The sequence below is a fragment of the Triturus cristatus genome, chromosome 3_1, assembly GCF_964204655.1.
Source record: "Triturus cristatus chromosome 3_1, aTriCri1.1, whole genome shotgun sequence".
NCBI lineage: Eukaryota > Metazoa > Chordata > Amphibia > Caudata > Salamandridae > Triturus > Triturus cristatus.
In genome coordinates, this window is record NC_140583.1 from 9,968,538 (window position 1) to 9,985,508 (window position 16,971).

A 16,971-nucleotide genomic window follows, 5' to 3' on the forward strand; every position below is an offset into this window, starting at 1 on the left:
GTGAGGGCGAGGCCATGATTTGTCGAGGGAGGTCGGTCCAGGATTTGGCAGCTTGGTAGGAGAATGATCGCGTTCCCGTCTGCTTCTGTGGATGTGCGGTGTGTGCATGAGTGAGTGATGCTGAACAAAGTCTTTTGGGATGGTGGAAGTGAAGCCGGTGAATGAGGTATGCTGGTCCTGTGTTGTGTAGTGTCTTGAATGCGTGTGTGAGAGGTTTGAACTGGCAGCGCTTCTGCATGGGGAGCCAGTAGAGCTCTCTGGAGTGGAGTGGAGTGGGCGCAGAAGGTTGACGAGTCTGGTGGTGGCGCTTTGGATGGTTTGGAGATCGTGAGGATGGGTTGGGACGCCAGCATAGAGTGTTGCTGTAGTACAATATGCTTGTGATTAGTGCCTGCATGATGGTACATCGGGTGTCCAGTGGGAACCACTTGAAGAGTTTACGTAACATGTGAAGGGTGTGGAAGCAGGGGAGGTGTGTATCACACTAAGGGGTTCGAATGGTGGAGTAAAACAAAGCATCAGGCATCACTAACTCCAAATGAATGTATCTCACTAAAAGTGATGAAATGCTACTGTCCTAAAACGCAAAATGAGTGTGTGTAAAGAAGGGAGGCAAAAGAAATATTTTCTTTTAAAGACGAGAACCCTCACTCACCCGAGGGTGACATGCTTCATCATTGGGTCCCCTCTTGCACACTGTAACCGCAAGGTATACAGTGTGGGCTGCGACTCTCAAAAAAGGGAACAAGAGAGGAGCGTGAGGTGTTTTAATGGGGATACCAAAGTTGGCAGGGGGAGTAAGGGGCAGAGTGTGAATTTAAACAGAATGTGGGTAAATAAAACTAGCTACAGGGTAACAAAGTCAAATTTAATAGTAGTTCCCATCAGCTAGAGTTAAAATGAGGTGATCTAGGATTGACAAAATATCCTAGTTATTGGTGGTCGACATGTTTCTGCCAGATGACTACTTGTTCGCGGCATTCATCAGGACCTCTCAATATTATCACTCTGCTCGTTTAACCACGGCCGTGTGTTCTGCTGCAGTAATCTGTGCTCTGTAACATCATTCTTCGCAAGGTAGAGGTAAACTAACATTACCCCTAGAGACACTGGACCGGACTGCAGCTGGTCCTTTTGTCATTTACACCTTACCAATGAGTATGGTCTGTAATTTATTTATTTTGGTTAAACGAGCAGAGTGATAATATTGAGAGGTCCTGATGAATGCCGCGAAAAAGTAGTCATCTGGCAGAAACATGTCGACCACCAATAACTAGGATATTTTGTCAATCCTAGATCACCTCATTTTAACTCTAGCTGATGGGAACTACTATTAAATTTGACTTTGTTACCCTGTAGCTAGTTTTATTTACCCACATTCTGTTTAAATTCACACTCTGCCCCTTACTCCCCCTGCCAACTTTGGTATCCCCATTAAAACACCTCACGCTCCTCTCTTGTCCCCTTTTTTGAGAGTCGCAGCCCACACTGTATACCTTGCGGTTACAGTGTGCAAGAGGGGACCCAATGATGAAGCATGTCACCCTCGGGTGAGTGAGGGTTCTCGTCTTTAAAAGAAAATATTTCTTTTGCCTCCCTTCTTTACACACACTCATTTTGCGTTTTAGGACAGTAGCATTTCATCACTTTTAGTGAGATACACGAAGCAGGGGAGGTGACAGCGTGGACCCTGGACTTTATGTGTAGGTTGATATCCAGGATGAGACCCAAGTCCCTAGCGTGGTTGGTTGTTTGGGTTTATTTTGATTTATTTATAAAGTTTTGTATAGCGCGAACAAGACCCAGGGTGGTATTAGAGCACTTCACAATTTGGAGTGTTGTAAATAAGAAAGGGATTCAAACCAATGTCATTTTAGAATGCATGCAAGGAACAGCGATAGAGGGGGTATCAAAGGATATCACATTTAAATAATACAAAGCGCGCTGGAATAGGAACACACAACGTATGAGAGCGTAACCTAACAACTCTGGACTTCACAAGTGATGGTCTAAATAGTATGTAGTCCGAGGGCGGTGAGTGAGACAAGCCATGTTCAATTGAGGCAAGAACTTGTTCATAAGGATTATTTTCACTTTTTTGAAAGAAGCCGTTGACTAGATTCTACGGACTTCCGGTGGGAGAGAGTTCCAGATCTTCAGGGCCAAGCCTGAGAAAGCTCTGTGCCTCATTCTTTTTGCAGAGAATCAGTGGTTTCAAGAGGAGAGAGTTTGCACTTCTTGATGATCTAGCCACTCCTGATCGTTCTGGCTTTTGCGCCAAGTAGCGGGGGTATTGAAATGGATGGCTTTGTGAGTCATGCAGGCGATCTTTAGTTGTATTCTTGCTCCAAGTGGCAACCCATTTAAGGATTTAAGGGATGGGGAAATGTGAGCATTTCTCTTTGTACCGGTAATCAATCTAGCTGCAGCATTCAGGGAAGCCCTTAGTGGGGCCAAGGTATGTTTGGGGAGGCCACAGAGTGTAGCACGGCCACAGTCTAGCCTCGGCAAACCAAGCACTTGAACCACCTGCTTGAAGTTATCTTGTGGGAGGAATGGTTTGAGATTACTGAGTATCCTCAACTGGTGGATAGCACCCTTGCGAGCCTTAGTAATGATTCTTCATGTTAAATTACATGTCCAGGGTGATTCCGAGAGATTTGGCGGAGTCAATAATGTGAGGAGAGCAGTTAAAGGCTGTGAGGAGTTTCATCAAGCGATCTATCTTGGGGGTGTGATTAGGCGGAGATATGAGAAGGAATTCCGTTTTGGAGGTGTTGAGCAGGAGGTGATTCTCCGTTAGCCAGTTTTGAGTATTCGTCAGGGTGGAAATATGTGCAGTGAAATCTTCAGAAGAGGTGATTTTCAGGTAGAGTTGTGTCATCCGCATACATGTGAAAGAGTGCTCGTGGAATTTAGTGCATTTGCTAATGGTTCCATTTGCGAGATAAGGCAGATCCTCGTGGGACCCCCATGAAAACTGTAGAGAGCTGGGATAAGGAATGATTCACCTGGACTCTTTGGGATCTGTTGAGCAGGAAGGACAAGAGCCATTGCAATGCCAGACCGGAAGGGCCCGTCCTGTGCTCAAGAATGGATAAGAGGATGTTGTGATTAACAATGTCAAATGCAGCAGAAAGGTCTAGGAGGATTAGGAGGCAGGATTCGTTTTGGTCTAGCATTTTTAGATTGTCATCCTTTAGGGAGTGAGCACTGATGCCGTGCTGTGACCACTCCGAAAACCAGATTCATGTTGATCCAGGAGTTGGAAATTCTCTCAGTGAGGGCAGAGTTGAGATTGCACACATTTTTCTAGGAGCTTAGCCAAAGTGGGGATGTTGTAGATAGAACTCATCTCAACAAATTCCACCCTATCTGCATTAGTTTTTTTTTAGAATGGGTGTAACCGGAGCTGCTTTTTTAGACATTTGGGTATCCTGCCTTGTGATAATGAAGCATTGATCATCCTTGTCCACAGGGGGATAAAGGCATCCTTAATTTCTTTGAATACCTTCGGTGGCAGAGGATCGCTGAAGTGATTAGAAGGGTTGATACTCTGCAAGGTTTTGTAGATGTCCCTTTCGCTGAGGGAAGTAAACGTACCCCATGAGGCATTATTCTTGGTTGTTGGACCCGGCCTCGTAGGATGGCCCTCCGTGCCCCCGCACCACCGAAACCTGGTGCCTGCAGCCCTAGCACGCGGCCCAGCCGACCTTTCCCACCAGGACACCTGCGCCAACTCCGGACATCCCCGTCCATGGCCTCTCTCCTTTCGGCCACCCCGGGCCCGCGTGCCCACTCCCTGCAACAAGATGGCCGCCCGGCCCCAGCGCGACCCGGGCCTAGAGGCGCCACTCCGGCTGGAGGACATCACGCTTCCAGGGGATTAGAGAGGGAGGAGCAGTTTCTATCGCACCTCTGAACTCCCCTGGGACGATGGGTTTCGATCGGCCCTCCGGCCTCCCTGCGGGCTGGCTCCGTGCCTGCTGGGTGTCTGGGACTCCTCCCGACCCGGCCCTGAAAGGATCAAAAGACAATAGCAGGAAACCCCGACAAACGGCCCCCAGGTGACAAGACCCCTGCCTGCGCAGACTCCGGACATCAAAGCAGGGTCGACCTATAACAAGGGGTGCTCTGAGACTGTCCGGCAGATTCGACGCTGGAACAACGAGAGCCTGCTGACGTGGTCGCGGCTCCTGGAACTGGAACTCACCTGAGCCCTGCTGAGTGACTCGCGGCTCCCCGAAGATCGTAAGACCTCCGAACTTGTACCTGAGCCCTGCTGAGTGACTCGCGGCTCCCCGAAGATCGTAAGACCTCCGAACTTGTACCTGAGCCCTGCTGAGTGACTCGCGGCTCCCTGAAGATCGTAAGACCTCCGAACTTGTACCGGAGCCCTGCTGAGTGACTCGCGGCTCCCTGAAGATCGTAAGACCTCCGAACTGGTACTTGAGCCCTGCTGAGTGACTCGCGGCTCCCCCAGACTCTCACGGTCCCGCCGGACCCCAACTCCGACCACGTATCCCCCCAGCTCGAGGATTGTGAGCTGTGCGCCGGATACGTCCCTGCTTTGAACCGTTACCAGAGACAGTCCCGCTACCCCCTACCTTTCCGAGACTCTTGAGCCCGTGCTCACCTTGTACATATTTGCAGTGATACCTATTTGATAAAGCTTGTTCTGAGAATACCCAGTGTGGTCTCTCTGTGTCGTGTGGTGCCAGAAGTACGATCCTAGTTGCGAGATTCCTCCCCCTGGGGAATCTCCCGCCAGTGCCCGGCTACAATACTACACGGGTGGGACTCAGGGAAGTCAGGACCCCTTTCCGGGCTCCTCTGAGGTCGCCGTCTAACATTGGTGCTAAGATTGAGAGGTTTCATCCTCTCGGAGAGCTAAAGGAGATGTAATCTCGTCAGCTGACATAAGGGCCTTCTTCGTTTCAAGGTCAGAACTGATGAGGTTTGTTTCCCCCTTAAAGAAAGCAGCCAGATCATCGCATGAAGGCGAGGCGTCTCCAGGGCATGGGTGGTTGGGTGCTTTCACCGATTGTTTAACAATTTAAAAAAGTTTCTTTGGGCGATCTGAAGCTTGGTTAAGTTGGGTTCTGAAGTAGTCCGCCTTAGCACGCTTGATTTGTTTATTATAGGAACTACTTCCCGCTCGGAGGAGGGTTTGGATCTCCAGGATCGTTCCGCTGCCCTGAATTTGCGGCAGTCCGAGATTAAATTGTTGTTGAACCAGGGTTTGGAGATTTTGGTGGAGGCGTTTTTTTGTTGTAGTGGAGCTATGGAATCCATGATATTAGAGATGGTAGTTTTAGAATTCATTGAGTTAACATCTGTCGTGTCGATTTGTGAAGACAAGAAGAGTTTACACAATGGGTTATTAGATCTTCCGTGTTGATATTCCTGAGGTCCCTTTTGCATTCCTTAATTTTCTTCGGTTGATCCCTCTTCAGTGCCACATCCCTGTTAATAGGGAAGGAGATTATTTATTTTGTTTATTTTGAGAATTTGTAAAGCGCGACTGATACCTTGCAGGCTTCCTGGCGCTGGAGAGAACTCTGCTGACGGATAACCGGGGGAACAGTCAGACGGACATTTATTGGGGGAAAAGCCAGGTCTTGATACGTCTCCTGAATGGAAGAAGCTGTGAAATCTGACGTATGTCAGTGGGCAAGCTGTTCCACCGCTTGGCCGCTGCAACCCTGAAGGATCTGCCCCCTGTTCTGGTTTTATTGAATCTGGGTACCCTTACCAGACAGGCCGAGGATGATCGTAAATCTCTGGCAGGAGTGTACCACCGAAACAGGGCTTGCAGAGGTTTGGGTCCAAGTCCGTACAGAGCCTTAAAGACAATGCAGAGGGACTTGAAGGCCACACGTTGTTTAAAGGGTAGCCAATGTAACTCAGCCAGAGCTGCTGTGGCCGAAGCCCTCCTCGTCCAGCCCAGAGCCAGCTTGGCGGCGGCAGATTGAATTCGCTGTAGTCGATCCATCAACGTGACTGGAGACTCCAGGAGCAGGGCGTTACAATAGTCGAGGCGACTGAGTATCGTACACCTGACTATCGACGCCCTGGCTTGTGCCGGGAGAAGAGGCATGATTTTCCGCAGTGAGCGAAGCAGGGCTGTGCAGATCCCCACAGTTTTCGTTACCTGGGTTTCCATACTTAATTTGTTGTCAAGCATGGCTCCCAGGTTGCGAACCGAGGCGACTGGCAGAGGTTTGTCTCTAATCTCTGGGGGCCAGAATTCATTCGGAAACTGGCGGGGTATCTTGGTGCCTGAACAAAACAGGACCTCCGTTTTAGAGGAATTAAACTGGAGGGAGTTTCTGTGTAGCCATCCAGCCGTCTCTCTTAGGCAGTCGTGGAAGGTGGAAAAAGGAATGGCATCTTCACCTTCCCAAGAGAGGATGAGCTGCGTGTCATCAGCGTAATTTATTGTTTTGATCCCAAAGGATTGGATTAGCTTGATTAGCGGGATGAGGTACACGTTAAAAAGGATGGGGCTGATGGAGGAGCCCTGAGGGACTCCCTGGGGTACTGGTGCAAAGGTGGATTGGAATGGGGGAATATATTATGTGAGTGTTAATACTAGATCGGCAGGCTATCAGGTGAAGTCTCAAAGTGCGCTCTTCAGTTGTTTCGGTGTTGAGCTGGGGCCTCTGTCTGCGCTGGTAATGCACTGTTGGAAGTTTGTCTTGGTGGTGACAGTGTCATCTGAGAGGGGAAAAATGGGATGAGAAAGTGATGGAAGGAGCATAATGGAGACAGACAAATTATACTAAAATAGAAGATATCAAAGCACTAGAGAGCAAGGAAAATGTGATAAGAGCAGCAATTGAAATGTGTACAGAAGCAGATGAGGGCAGTGATGGGTGGGTAAAAAGAGGGATTATAGTTTGCAGACCGTGCGAAAGCGTACAAAGTAGAGGTGGGTGAGCCACTGAAGACCCAAGCCAGATGGCCGGCTCTGGCTCGGCCGAAGGTCTACTGGGACTCTCGAGCCCTTGGGCCTTACTCACACCATGCACGATCACATAATTCTCCAAATCCCCTGGATGTGCAGTGGAGGAGAAACGGACCAGCACTGCCGACTATCTGAATTTCCACAATCCAAATGCAAAACACCGGTGACAATGACCCCGCCTCCTATGCTGCATAATTGGGGTATGGGGAATGGTCTGATAGTCCGTTCTTTCTGCCTCCCCTGTATACCTATGGTGCACTATGGGGAATGGTCTGATAGTCCATTCTTTCTGCCTCCCCTGTATACCTCTGGTGCACTATGGGGACTGGTCTGATAGTCCGTTCTTTCTGCCTCCCCTGTTTACCTCTTGTGCACTATGGGGAATGGTCTGATAGTCCGTTCTTTCTGCCTCCCCTGTATACCTCTTGTGCACTACGGGGAATGGTCTGATAGTTGATTCTTTCTGCCTCCCCTGTATACCTCTTGTGCACTATGGGGACTGGTCTGATAGTCTGTTCTTTCTGCCTCCCCTGTATACCTCTTGTGCACTACGGGGAATGGTCTGATAGTTGATTCTTTCTGCCTCCCCTGTTTACCTCTTGTGCACTACGGGGAATGGTCTGATAGTTTATTCTTTCTGCCTCCCTTGTATACCTCTGGTGCACCATGGGGACTGGTCTGATAGTCCATTGTTATTTGTTATGTTATGTTATTTTAATTTATTCAGCGCACAGCTACTCGGAAGTGTCCCGGCACTATAGACCGCTGGGGAACCCATCCTGGCTATCCCTGTGAGATGGTCCCTTTCTGGGTATCTCCAAGGTGAAACCAGGCATCCCTGGCGTCTGTGGGGGGCCGTTGTAGAGATGAGGCATGCTTAATGCCCAGAATTGCCGAGTGTGTTCCTGGTTAGAGTAGGTACCGAGGCGAGAATTATCGAGTCCGTTTTGACCCTGGTCCACGACCCTGCCGCGTCGGGAATTGAACCCTGGTCCCTGGCCGATTCTCTGCTTACGGATCTGCCGCCTCTAACCAGTGAGCCACACCTCTCCACCTTTCTGCCTCCCCTGTTTACCTCTTGTGCACTATGGGGAATGGTCTGATAGTCCGTTCTTTCTGCCTTCCCTGTTTACCTCTTGTGCACTATGGGGACTGGTCTGATAATCCGTTCTTTCTGCCTCCCCTGTATACCTATGGTGCACTATGGGGACTGGTCTGATAGTCCGTTCTTTCTGCCTCCCCTGTATACCTCTTGTGCACTACGGGGAATGGTCTGATAGTTGATTCTTTCTGCCTCCCCTGTATACCTCTGGTGCACTATGGGGAATGGTCTGATAGTCCATTCTTTCTGCCTCCCCTGTTTACCTCGTGTGCACTATGGGGACTGGTCTGATAGTCCGTTCTTTCTGCCTCCCCTGTATACCTCTGGTGCACTATGGCGACTGGTCTGATAGTCCGTTCTTTCTGCCTCCCCTGTATACCTGTTTTGCACTATGTCCCATGTGTAGACAAAGCATGAAACAGAGGACAGGCTTGAGTAACGAGCGAGGAAAAGCAGAAAATGGCTGAGAGGCAGGGGGCACAGGGAAGTGTGTACAAAAGAAAGTAAGGCGTAAGAGAAAGATAAAGTATCAGGTGGATGGAGGAGACAGTGAGGGAGTGGAGAGAGAAATGGATTACAGAAAGGCACAGGAGAGAGTTGGAGAGGAAAAGCGAAGCAGAAGCCGACATGGAGGAAGAGGGGGTGTGAGAAGGACGTAGGGGGAAAGAAAGCTAAGGACAGAGCAAGGGTCATAGAAGGCGAGGGGGTGTTCGTATACCGAAGGGTCATAGAAGGTGAGGGGGTGTTTGTATACCGAAGGGTCATAGAAGGCGAGGGGGTGTTTGTATACCGAAGGGTCATAGAAGGCGGCGAGGGGGTGTTTGTATACCGAAGGGTCATAGAAGGCGAGGGGGTGTTCGTATACCGAAGGGTCATAGAAGGCGAGGGGGTGTTCAGAAGGTGAGGGGGTGTTCGTATACCGAAGGGTCATAGAAGGCGAGGGGGTGTTCAGAAGGTGAGGGGGTGTTCGTATACCGAAGGGTCATAGAAGGCGAGGGGTGTTCGTATACCGAAGGGTCATAGAAGGCGAGGGGGTGTTCGTATTCCGAAGGGTCATAGAAGGCGAGGGGGTGTTTGTATTCCGAAGGGTCATAGAAGGCGAGGGGGTGTTTGTATACCGAAGGGTCATAGAAGGTGAGGTGGTGTTTGTATTCCGAAGGGTCATAGAAGGTGAGGGGGTGTTTGTATACCGAAGGGGAGGGGGTGTTTATATACCGAAGGGTCATAGAAGGCGAGGGGGTGTTTGTATTCCGAAGGGTCATAGAAGGTGAGGGGGTGTTTGTATACCGAAGGGTCATAGAAGGTGAGGGGGTGTTTATATACCGAAGGGTCATAGAAGGCGAGGGGGTGTTTGTATTCCGAAGGGTCATAGAAGGCGAGGGGTGTTTGTATTCCGAAGGGTCATAGAAGGCGAGGGGGTGTTTATATACCGAAGGATCATAGAAGGCGATGGGGTGTTTATATACCGAAGGGTCATAGAAGGTGAGAGGGTGTTTATATACTGAAGGGTCATAGAAGGCCAGGGGGTGTTTGTATACCGAAGGGTCATAGAAGGCGAGGGGGTGTTCGTATACCGAAGGGTCATAGAAGGCTAGGGGGTGTTCGTATACCGAAGGGTCATAGACGGCGAGGGGGTGTTCGTATACCGAAGGGTCATAGAAGGCGAGGGGGTGTTTGTATACCGAAGGGTCATAGAAGGTGAGGGGGTGTTCAGAAGGTGAGGGGGTGTTCGTATACCGAAGGGTCATAGAAGGCGGGGGGGTGTTCGTATACCGAAGGGTCATAGAAGGCGAGGGGTGTTCGTATACCGAAGGGTCATAGAAGGCGAGGGGTGTTCGTATACCGAAGGGTCATAGAAGGCGAGGGGGTGTTCGTATACCGAAGGGTCATAGAAGGTGAGGGGGTGTTCGTATACCGAAGGGTCATAGAAGGCGAGGGGGTGTTTGTATTCCGAAGGGTCATAGAAGGCTAGGGGGTGTTTGTATTCCGAAGGGTCATAGAAGGCGAGGGGGTGTTTGTATTCCGAAGGGTCATAGAAGGCGAGGGGGTGTTTGTATTCCGAAGGGTCATAGAAGGCGAGGGGGTGTTTGTATTCCGAAGGGTCATAGAAGGCGAGGGGGTGTTTGTATACCGAAGGGTCATAGAAGGTGAGGGGGTGTTCAGAAGGCGAGGGGTGTTCGTATACCGAAGGGTCATAGAAGGCGAGGGGGTGTTCGTATACCGAAGAGTCATAGAAGGCGAGGGGTGTTCGTATTCCGAAGGGTCATAGAAGGCGAGGGGTGTTCGTATACCGAAGGGTCATAGAAGGCGAGGGGGTGTTCATATACCGAGTCGCTAGCTCTGCTTTGGTTTTGGGTCTTCGACCGAAGCCACACTGTGGGCTGTGAACCTCCCAGTGAATGATCTGCCTCCCAGCCTTTAGTAAAGAGTCGCATCGAATAGAAAAACAAGTTTGGAGTGTAAACTGAGAATGATGGGAGAGTGTGGGTATAGAAGCCGGAAGAGGGAGGTGAGAGATAAACAATGTGATGGGAGCTAAAAAAGGAAAGGGGTTAAGAGGAGTGCAGAACAGAAACGGATGGAAATGTAAGTTGGAGACTGAAGCGGGGTGTGGAACAAGAGAAACACGAGAGGGGAAAGGCATTGAGACTCAAGCTAGGAGAGCCTGATGGTTAAGAAAATTTAAGAGGAACGTGTGTGAAGGTGATGCTTCATTTTATTAGATTTAAGCAAGTAATAAATCAATATTGCAGATATACGTGTAAGCTCTCTGCCATGTGATGTAGCTAGAATTAGTGCAATCACACAGTGGCCCGGCAGTATGTGGGGCTCTCTACTCCTCAGTTGTGTGTGACAATAACTAGCTTAATCCAGGGGAAGTTGGGCCCCTTTTCCTTGCTTGCACCTGGGCTCTTGTCACCCTTGATGCACCACTGATCAAAAATTCACCTTTTCATTGCCATAACATATATCATGTTTTGTGTGTAATTAATTTGGATGGCATTAAAGTTACAAGTTGTTACCAAGGCAGAACACCCTTTGCCATTTAATTCTGTAAGATGGATCTAAACAGTTTTTGCGTCCAAGCTGGTGATCTGTCTGCCTCCTGTGATGCATTCCCTGAGTCACCTCCTCTCTTTCCATGGAATTCTAACCCCTCCACCTCCCCGCTTAAAGGGAAACCATGCACCCTGCCCACTGCTCTTAGGAGGTACGATTCATGTAGGCTGCGAATAGTGGGGACTAAACATTGGCCCTTTTGGCCCCACTCCTCATTTCGATCCTTTGTTAAGCGCCTCCCCCCCACCCCACTTCACCTCGTATATTGGACAGAAGGATTTCTCTCAGCAGCACCCCTGATTTCTTGTAGGCAGTTGTATTTTCTGAGCAGCTCTCACCGTCCTTTTTAGATAGGGGGTCATTAACTGGATGTGTGCACATGTATTTGGAACCTGGTAGTGCCTGAGCGGGCGTAGAGTTAAAGCAGAGTGCGCTGTTCTCTTACACCTTATAACATGCCTTCTTTCTCCTGCAGGTTGGCTGCTGGTCTTCCTCCCTATGCACCGGTTTACTTCTCTTGGGTTGACTGTTGGAGACAGCTCAGCAGAGAGGTAAATGCCGTCCTCCTTTCTATTTACCGTTTGTACGCTTTGTACTTTATTCTCTTCCTCTGTGTATCTGTTCAACTCTCATAAGGGGGAGGGGTTGGATTCAACCTTCTAATAGTACAGGGGGGCTTTACTGCCATTGTGTTGCTGCTGGCAGTTCTCCAGCCATGTGCTAACAAGAACAAACATTTGATTTCAGGGCATCAGCAACTGGACTCGTTTCTTTTGATAACCCTACAACCTGTGTTGTGAACTCACAATCCTCTTTGCCCCCACAGTCAGGCTGATCGTCAAGCGCTTGATACAACGGTCTCCCTTTCTTCTCTTGTCAAGAGTGCCTGACTCCTACCTGGAGACGCTGGTATGCTTAACCCTCTCAAATATCTTGTGGAAGTGTGTCCCTACAAAGGGCTGCTAGATGGTGGAAAGATCCAAGTGGCATAAAAAAAATCTGCGGCAGCATTAGAATGCCAGAATAGTACAGGAACCGGACTCTTGCAAACCTTGGCTGGCCTAGATAAGGAGCAGGTTCCAGGACGTAGAGTGGTGTTCCAAGCAGGAGAGTCGGGTTCCAGGACCCGAAGCAACCCACTGCTACAGTTTAAGGAGTGTTTCTGATGCAAGGAATGTCAGGGTCCTTAAACAAGGAAGTGGCATGCAGTAAATAACACAGCCATTGGCATCGGCATGGGTGGCTGTCAGTTTGAGAATACCAAAACTCTCCACATCTGTCATGATACCGAGCAAGATAGCCAGATCTAGGAGAGACATGCAAAACAGTGCAAGCAACATTTGTGTGCAGTGTGGGCGTGTTAGAACCATGGAAACAAGTAAAGAGCTGATTTGGGTGAGAAGAGATAATAATGAAAGAAAGTAACTTTCCTTAGGAGCAAGAGCAGCCAGCAGCAAAAGACCATATCGCCTGCGCCTCCCCTAGCAGCACCAAAGGAAAGAGCTGCTCTGTATCCATAAGATGCGCCGCATTCCCTGTGGGAGCACAGAGTGCCTTGGTGGCAAATCAATCAATTAACGGCGATGCAGTTTTCCCAAAGAGCAAGACGATGCTCTGTAACTGATACAACAATATTGAGACCTCATTATAATAGATTGACTAGGAGCGTGACGTTTGTGACTGCCTTTAAAAAGCACACTAATCGGACTTTGGAGAGTCACTGCATATAACCGAGCTGGAATAGGGATGGTAGAGTGGACAGTGGCCTGAATGTGTTATGGGTCTGAGCAGCTCTTACAAGCCCAATGCACTACGCTATCCAACAGAAGGAAGCAGTCGAGTCACTGTGTATGCTCGGTCAGTATACTTCCCACCTCCCCCCACCCATTGCATAACATGTGCCTGGCAGAAAGACCTTTCTTGCTGCCACTCGAAGTGATTTCTCATGTTGTATTTATTCCAATAAGCAAAATGTATTGACCATAATTGTTCATAAAACAGTAGGGATTATTCTCTTATTTGCGACAGCATAGCAGACTACTTCGAAAAGGAAGTTCAAGCATTACAGCTAGATTTTACTGAACCACCTGGTCCCACCACCAGCAACGTCGTCGTCCCAGGGAAAGACAGACCAACTCTACAAGTAAATGAGCCTATTAGCCTATACCTATCTCGCCAGGCGATTCTTGCTATTAAATCTGTCTCCCCCTTCGACCCCTGTCCTCCCTCAATTTTACACACTATAATTGATACTGTAAATCCAATCATAAATGAAATAATTAATGCCTCCCTGTCATCAGCGAAAATCCCTACAGAATGGAAGCTTGCAGCAGTCAAGCCTTACAAAAGAAACAACTTGCTGACCCCACCACCCTCACCAATCTCCAACCGATCTCCTTACTTCCATGTCTCGGCAAAATCACCGAAAACTAATCAACCTCCAACTCACTACCTACCCGGAAGAAGCAAACCTCTTACACCCTCACCAATCTGGTTTCAGACGCCAACATTCGACAGAATCTGCCCTACTGTACACGGCTTAATCTCTCAAAGTAGCCCTGATCAAGGAAAGAATGCAGTCCTGGTGTTAGACCTATCGGCCGCATTCGACACGGTCTCACATGTCGTTCTCCTAGACCGTCTCGAATCTTACGGCATCTCCCACATAAACCTGGCGTGGCTTAAAGGGTTCTTGCAGAACTGCAGACAAGTAATCACCCTTGGCCAATACAAGTCAACAGAAAAACCCCTGCTCTCCGGTGTCCCTCCGGGGTCCAGTCTCAGCCTGGTGCTCTTTAATGCCTTTATGGCCCCATTGATCAGTTTGATATCGTCCTTTAACATCGAGACTCTCTCATATGCGGACAACACGCAGTTAATTCTGGTCCTAGACAAAAACACCACGCTGGCGGAAGATCATTTCCGCTTATGTCTCACTGCAACTTTCCAATGGATGAAAACCAACCACCTAAAGTGCAACTCAGAAAAGACGGACGTTCTACCGTTGGGGCAGGGGACGCCTTCTCTGCCAATATATGGTGGCCAGCTGACACCCTCACCCCAACCCCCTCCATAGACAATAAAAGTAGCGAGAAACCTGGGAGTTAAATTTGATGCTGGACTATCCTCCAACCAACTATCATTAGCTGTAGCTGGGACATGCTTTCACATTATAAAAATCACTCAAATCTTTCGATGTGCTTCCTATCACAGCTGTACAGGCAATCGCGGTGGCTCTAATCTCGTCCAGATTGGACTACTGCAACAGCCTCTATGCTGGGGCCAACAAGTCAGTCTTACACAAGCTCCGAATGGTTCAACACGCAGCAGCCCATTTAGTGCTAAAATGGCTCAGGACATCATGTGCATCAATGGCCCTAGAAACACTAGACTGGCTGCCTATCCATAAAAGATTTTTGTTTAAGATTTTGATCACCTTCAGAATATTTCACTCCTCGGGCCCACTATCTCCGGTCCAGGTTTGTGCGTTACTTTCCTCCACGGAACCTTAGATCTTTTAATGCCAATCTATTAAAACCACCAGCGTTTAGATACGTCTCAAAAGGAGGAAAATTGCTTGCAGTGATGGGCGCCAAAGCATGGAACCAACTCCCCAACCACCTCCGTCATATCCAATCTGAAACTCTCTTCACGATGCACTAAAAACCTGGATCTTTTCAGCCTCCGATGCCCTATGCAGAGCCCTTATCTACCACCTCTTTTCACCCTCGGATACCCAGTTTATGTTCCAACTCAGCAATCCACCTAGCGCCATGATGCTCCTCGGAGTGACAGCTGCGCTTTACAAATGTCCGATTACATTACATTGTCCAGAAACAAACAAACAAAAAAAATAATTAGAAAGTTATCCAGGGAACAGTGACATCCAGGACATACAGTAACTGGTGCTAGTGGCTTCCTCATTAAGCATGGTTATTTTTACCCAAACCTGTGCGAAGAGACAGGCTTTCTACAGTTGCAAAGTCGTTCTGTTGAGTCGTGGTGAGAGGACCCTGGCCTTCATAATGCCGAAGACCATCTATAAAGGATGTGTGTTGTATGTATGGGAGTTCATGAGTTAAGAATGGACTGATGAGTGCCTTGGCCCATTGGAACCAGCATGGGTGTGTGTGGCCCATTGGAACCAGCATGGGTGTGTGTGGCCCATTGGAACCAGCATGGGTGTGTGTGGCCCATTGGAACCAGCTTGGGTGTGTTTGGTCCATTGGAACCAGCATGGGTGTGTGTGGCCCATTGGAACCAGCATGGGTGTGTGTGGCCTATTGGAACCAGCATGGGTGTGTGGCCCATTGGAACCAGCATGGGTGTGTGTTGCCCATTGGAACCAGCATGGGAACCAGCATGGGTGTGTGTGTGTGGCCCATTGGAACCAGCATGGGTGTGTGTGGCCCATTGGAACCAGCATGGGTGTGTGTGGCCCATTGGAACCAGCACGGGTGTGTGTGGCCCATTGGAACCAGCACGGGTGTGTGTGGCCCATTGGAACCAGCACGGGTGTGTGTGGCCCATTGGAACCAGCACGGGTGTGTGTGGCCCATTGGAACCAGCACGGGTGTGTGTGGCCCATTGGAACCAGCACGGGTGTGTGTGGCCCATTGGAACCAGCACGGGTGTGTGTGGCCCATTGGAACCAGCACGGGTGTGTGTGGCCCATTGGAACCAGCACGGGTGTGTGTGGCCCATTGGAACCAGCATGGGTGTGTGTGGCCCATTGGAACCAGCATGGGTGTGTGTGGCCCATTGGAACCAGCATGGGTGTGTGTGGCCCATTGGAACCAGCATGGGTGTGTTTGATGTACATAAAATCCTATCCTGCCTGATAGTCCATCTCAAACATCCCAGCCTGCGCGTGAACTCCCTGCCTCTTACATGAAACGCGCGCACCTGGTAGGTGGATCTTTGTTTTTATATAGATTTCACCTGCTTGAGCGTACCTCTACCTGAACCTGTTCCGCGGGTTGTGGCCATCACCCCTGACATTGGAGCTCCACGCAGATGTGAATACATATAACTGAGCCAACTTCAACTGGTATGATTTGTGGACACTGGGCAGGAAGCCTACAAAATCAGGCCTGAAACAGGAGTAGAAGATTCTTTCTGGATTGGAGGTGCCCCTAAACTTGCTAATGTAACAGACCCCTGGCTGGTTCTGGCTGCTTTAAATCAGTTAATGGGTGTAAGAGACAAGTCTGCTCGGCAGCACTTATTCATCTCTGGGAACCGGACAGGGAGGAGGCTCGCCCCATGTGAGGAAATGAGAGAAAAGATACTGCTAGTTTTTCTCAACCCCAGAGGGGCAGAGATACAGCGATTGATAGTAGGTGATCCACATTGCGTACATTGCGTTTCATTGGTTTAAGCATCTGAAAGTGTCTTGGCATGGTTAGTTGTTAAAATGTCATATGTTGTCTATTTGAGCCAGCCTAGCCTCAAACGTCTAGAGGACCCATCAGGTGTCCACCCAGCTAGGCGTCCCCGTACCCCTTGCTGTGTAGTAGACTCTCTCAGTCTAGGCTTGGGCTCCAGAGCACATGGCTTTCCACCAACAGGTCTACATTACAGCCAGAAACCTCTTAGCTCATTCAGACTTGCACCTGAAAGCAGCATGGTTATTACAGTGAGACAGTGTACCATCGCCTCCAACACACTGTTCTCCAGCATTGCGGGATCTTCATCATTAGTTGTACCATCGCCTCCTAGACACTGTTCTCCAGCATTGCGGGATCACCGTTTCCTCCGGGACACTGTGCTCCAGCATTGCGGGATCTTCATCATTAGTTGTACCTTTGCCTCCGGGACACTGTGCTCCAGCATTGCG

General features: G+C 49.3%; 1 protein-coding gene across 6 annotated transcripts in view; it reads left to right on the plus strand.

The window, feature by feature from the left end:
• LOC146859588 (mitochondrial carrier homolog 2-like) overlaps positions 1 to 16,971 on the plus strand; it is a 379,079-nt gene that overhangs the window by 350,186 nt on the left and 11,922 nt on the right. For all 6 annotated transcript variants that reach the window (XM_085646528.1, XM_085646529.1, XM_085646527.1 and 3 more), the window contains one exon: positions 11,608 to 11,683. In XM_085646528.1, coding sequence (XP_085502654.1) covers positions 11,608 to 11,683 — 76 coding nt within the window. The remainder of the gene's footprint in view (positions 1 to 11,607; positions 11,684 to 16,971) is intronic.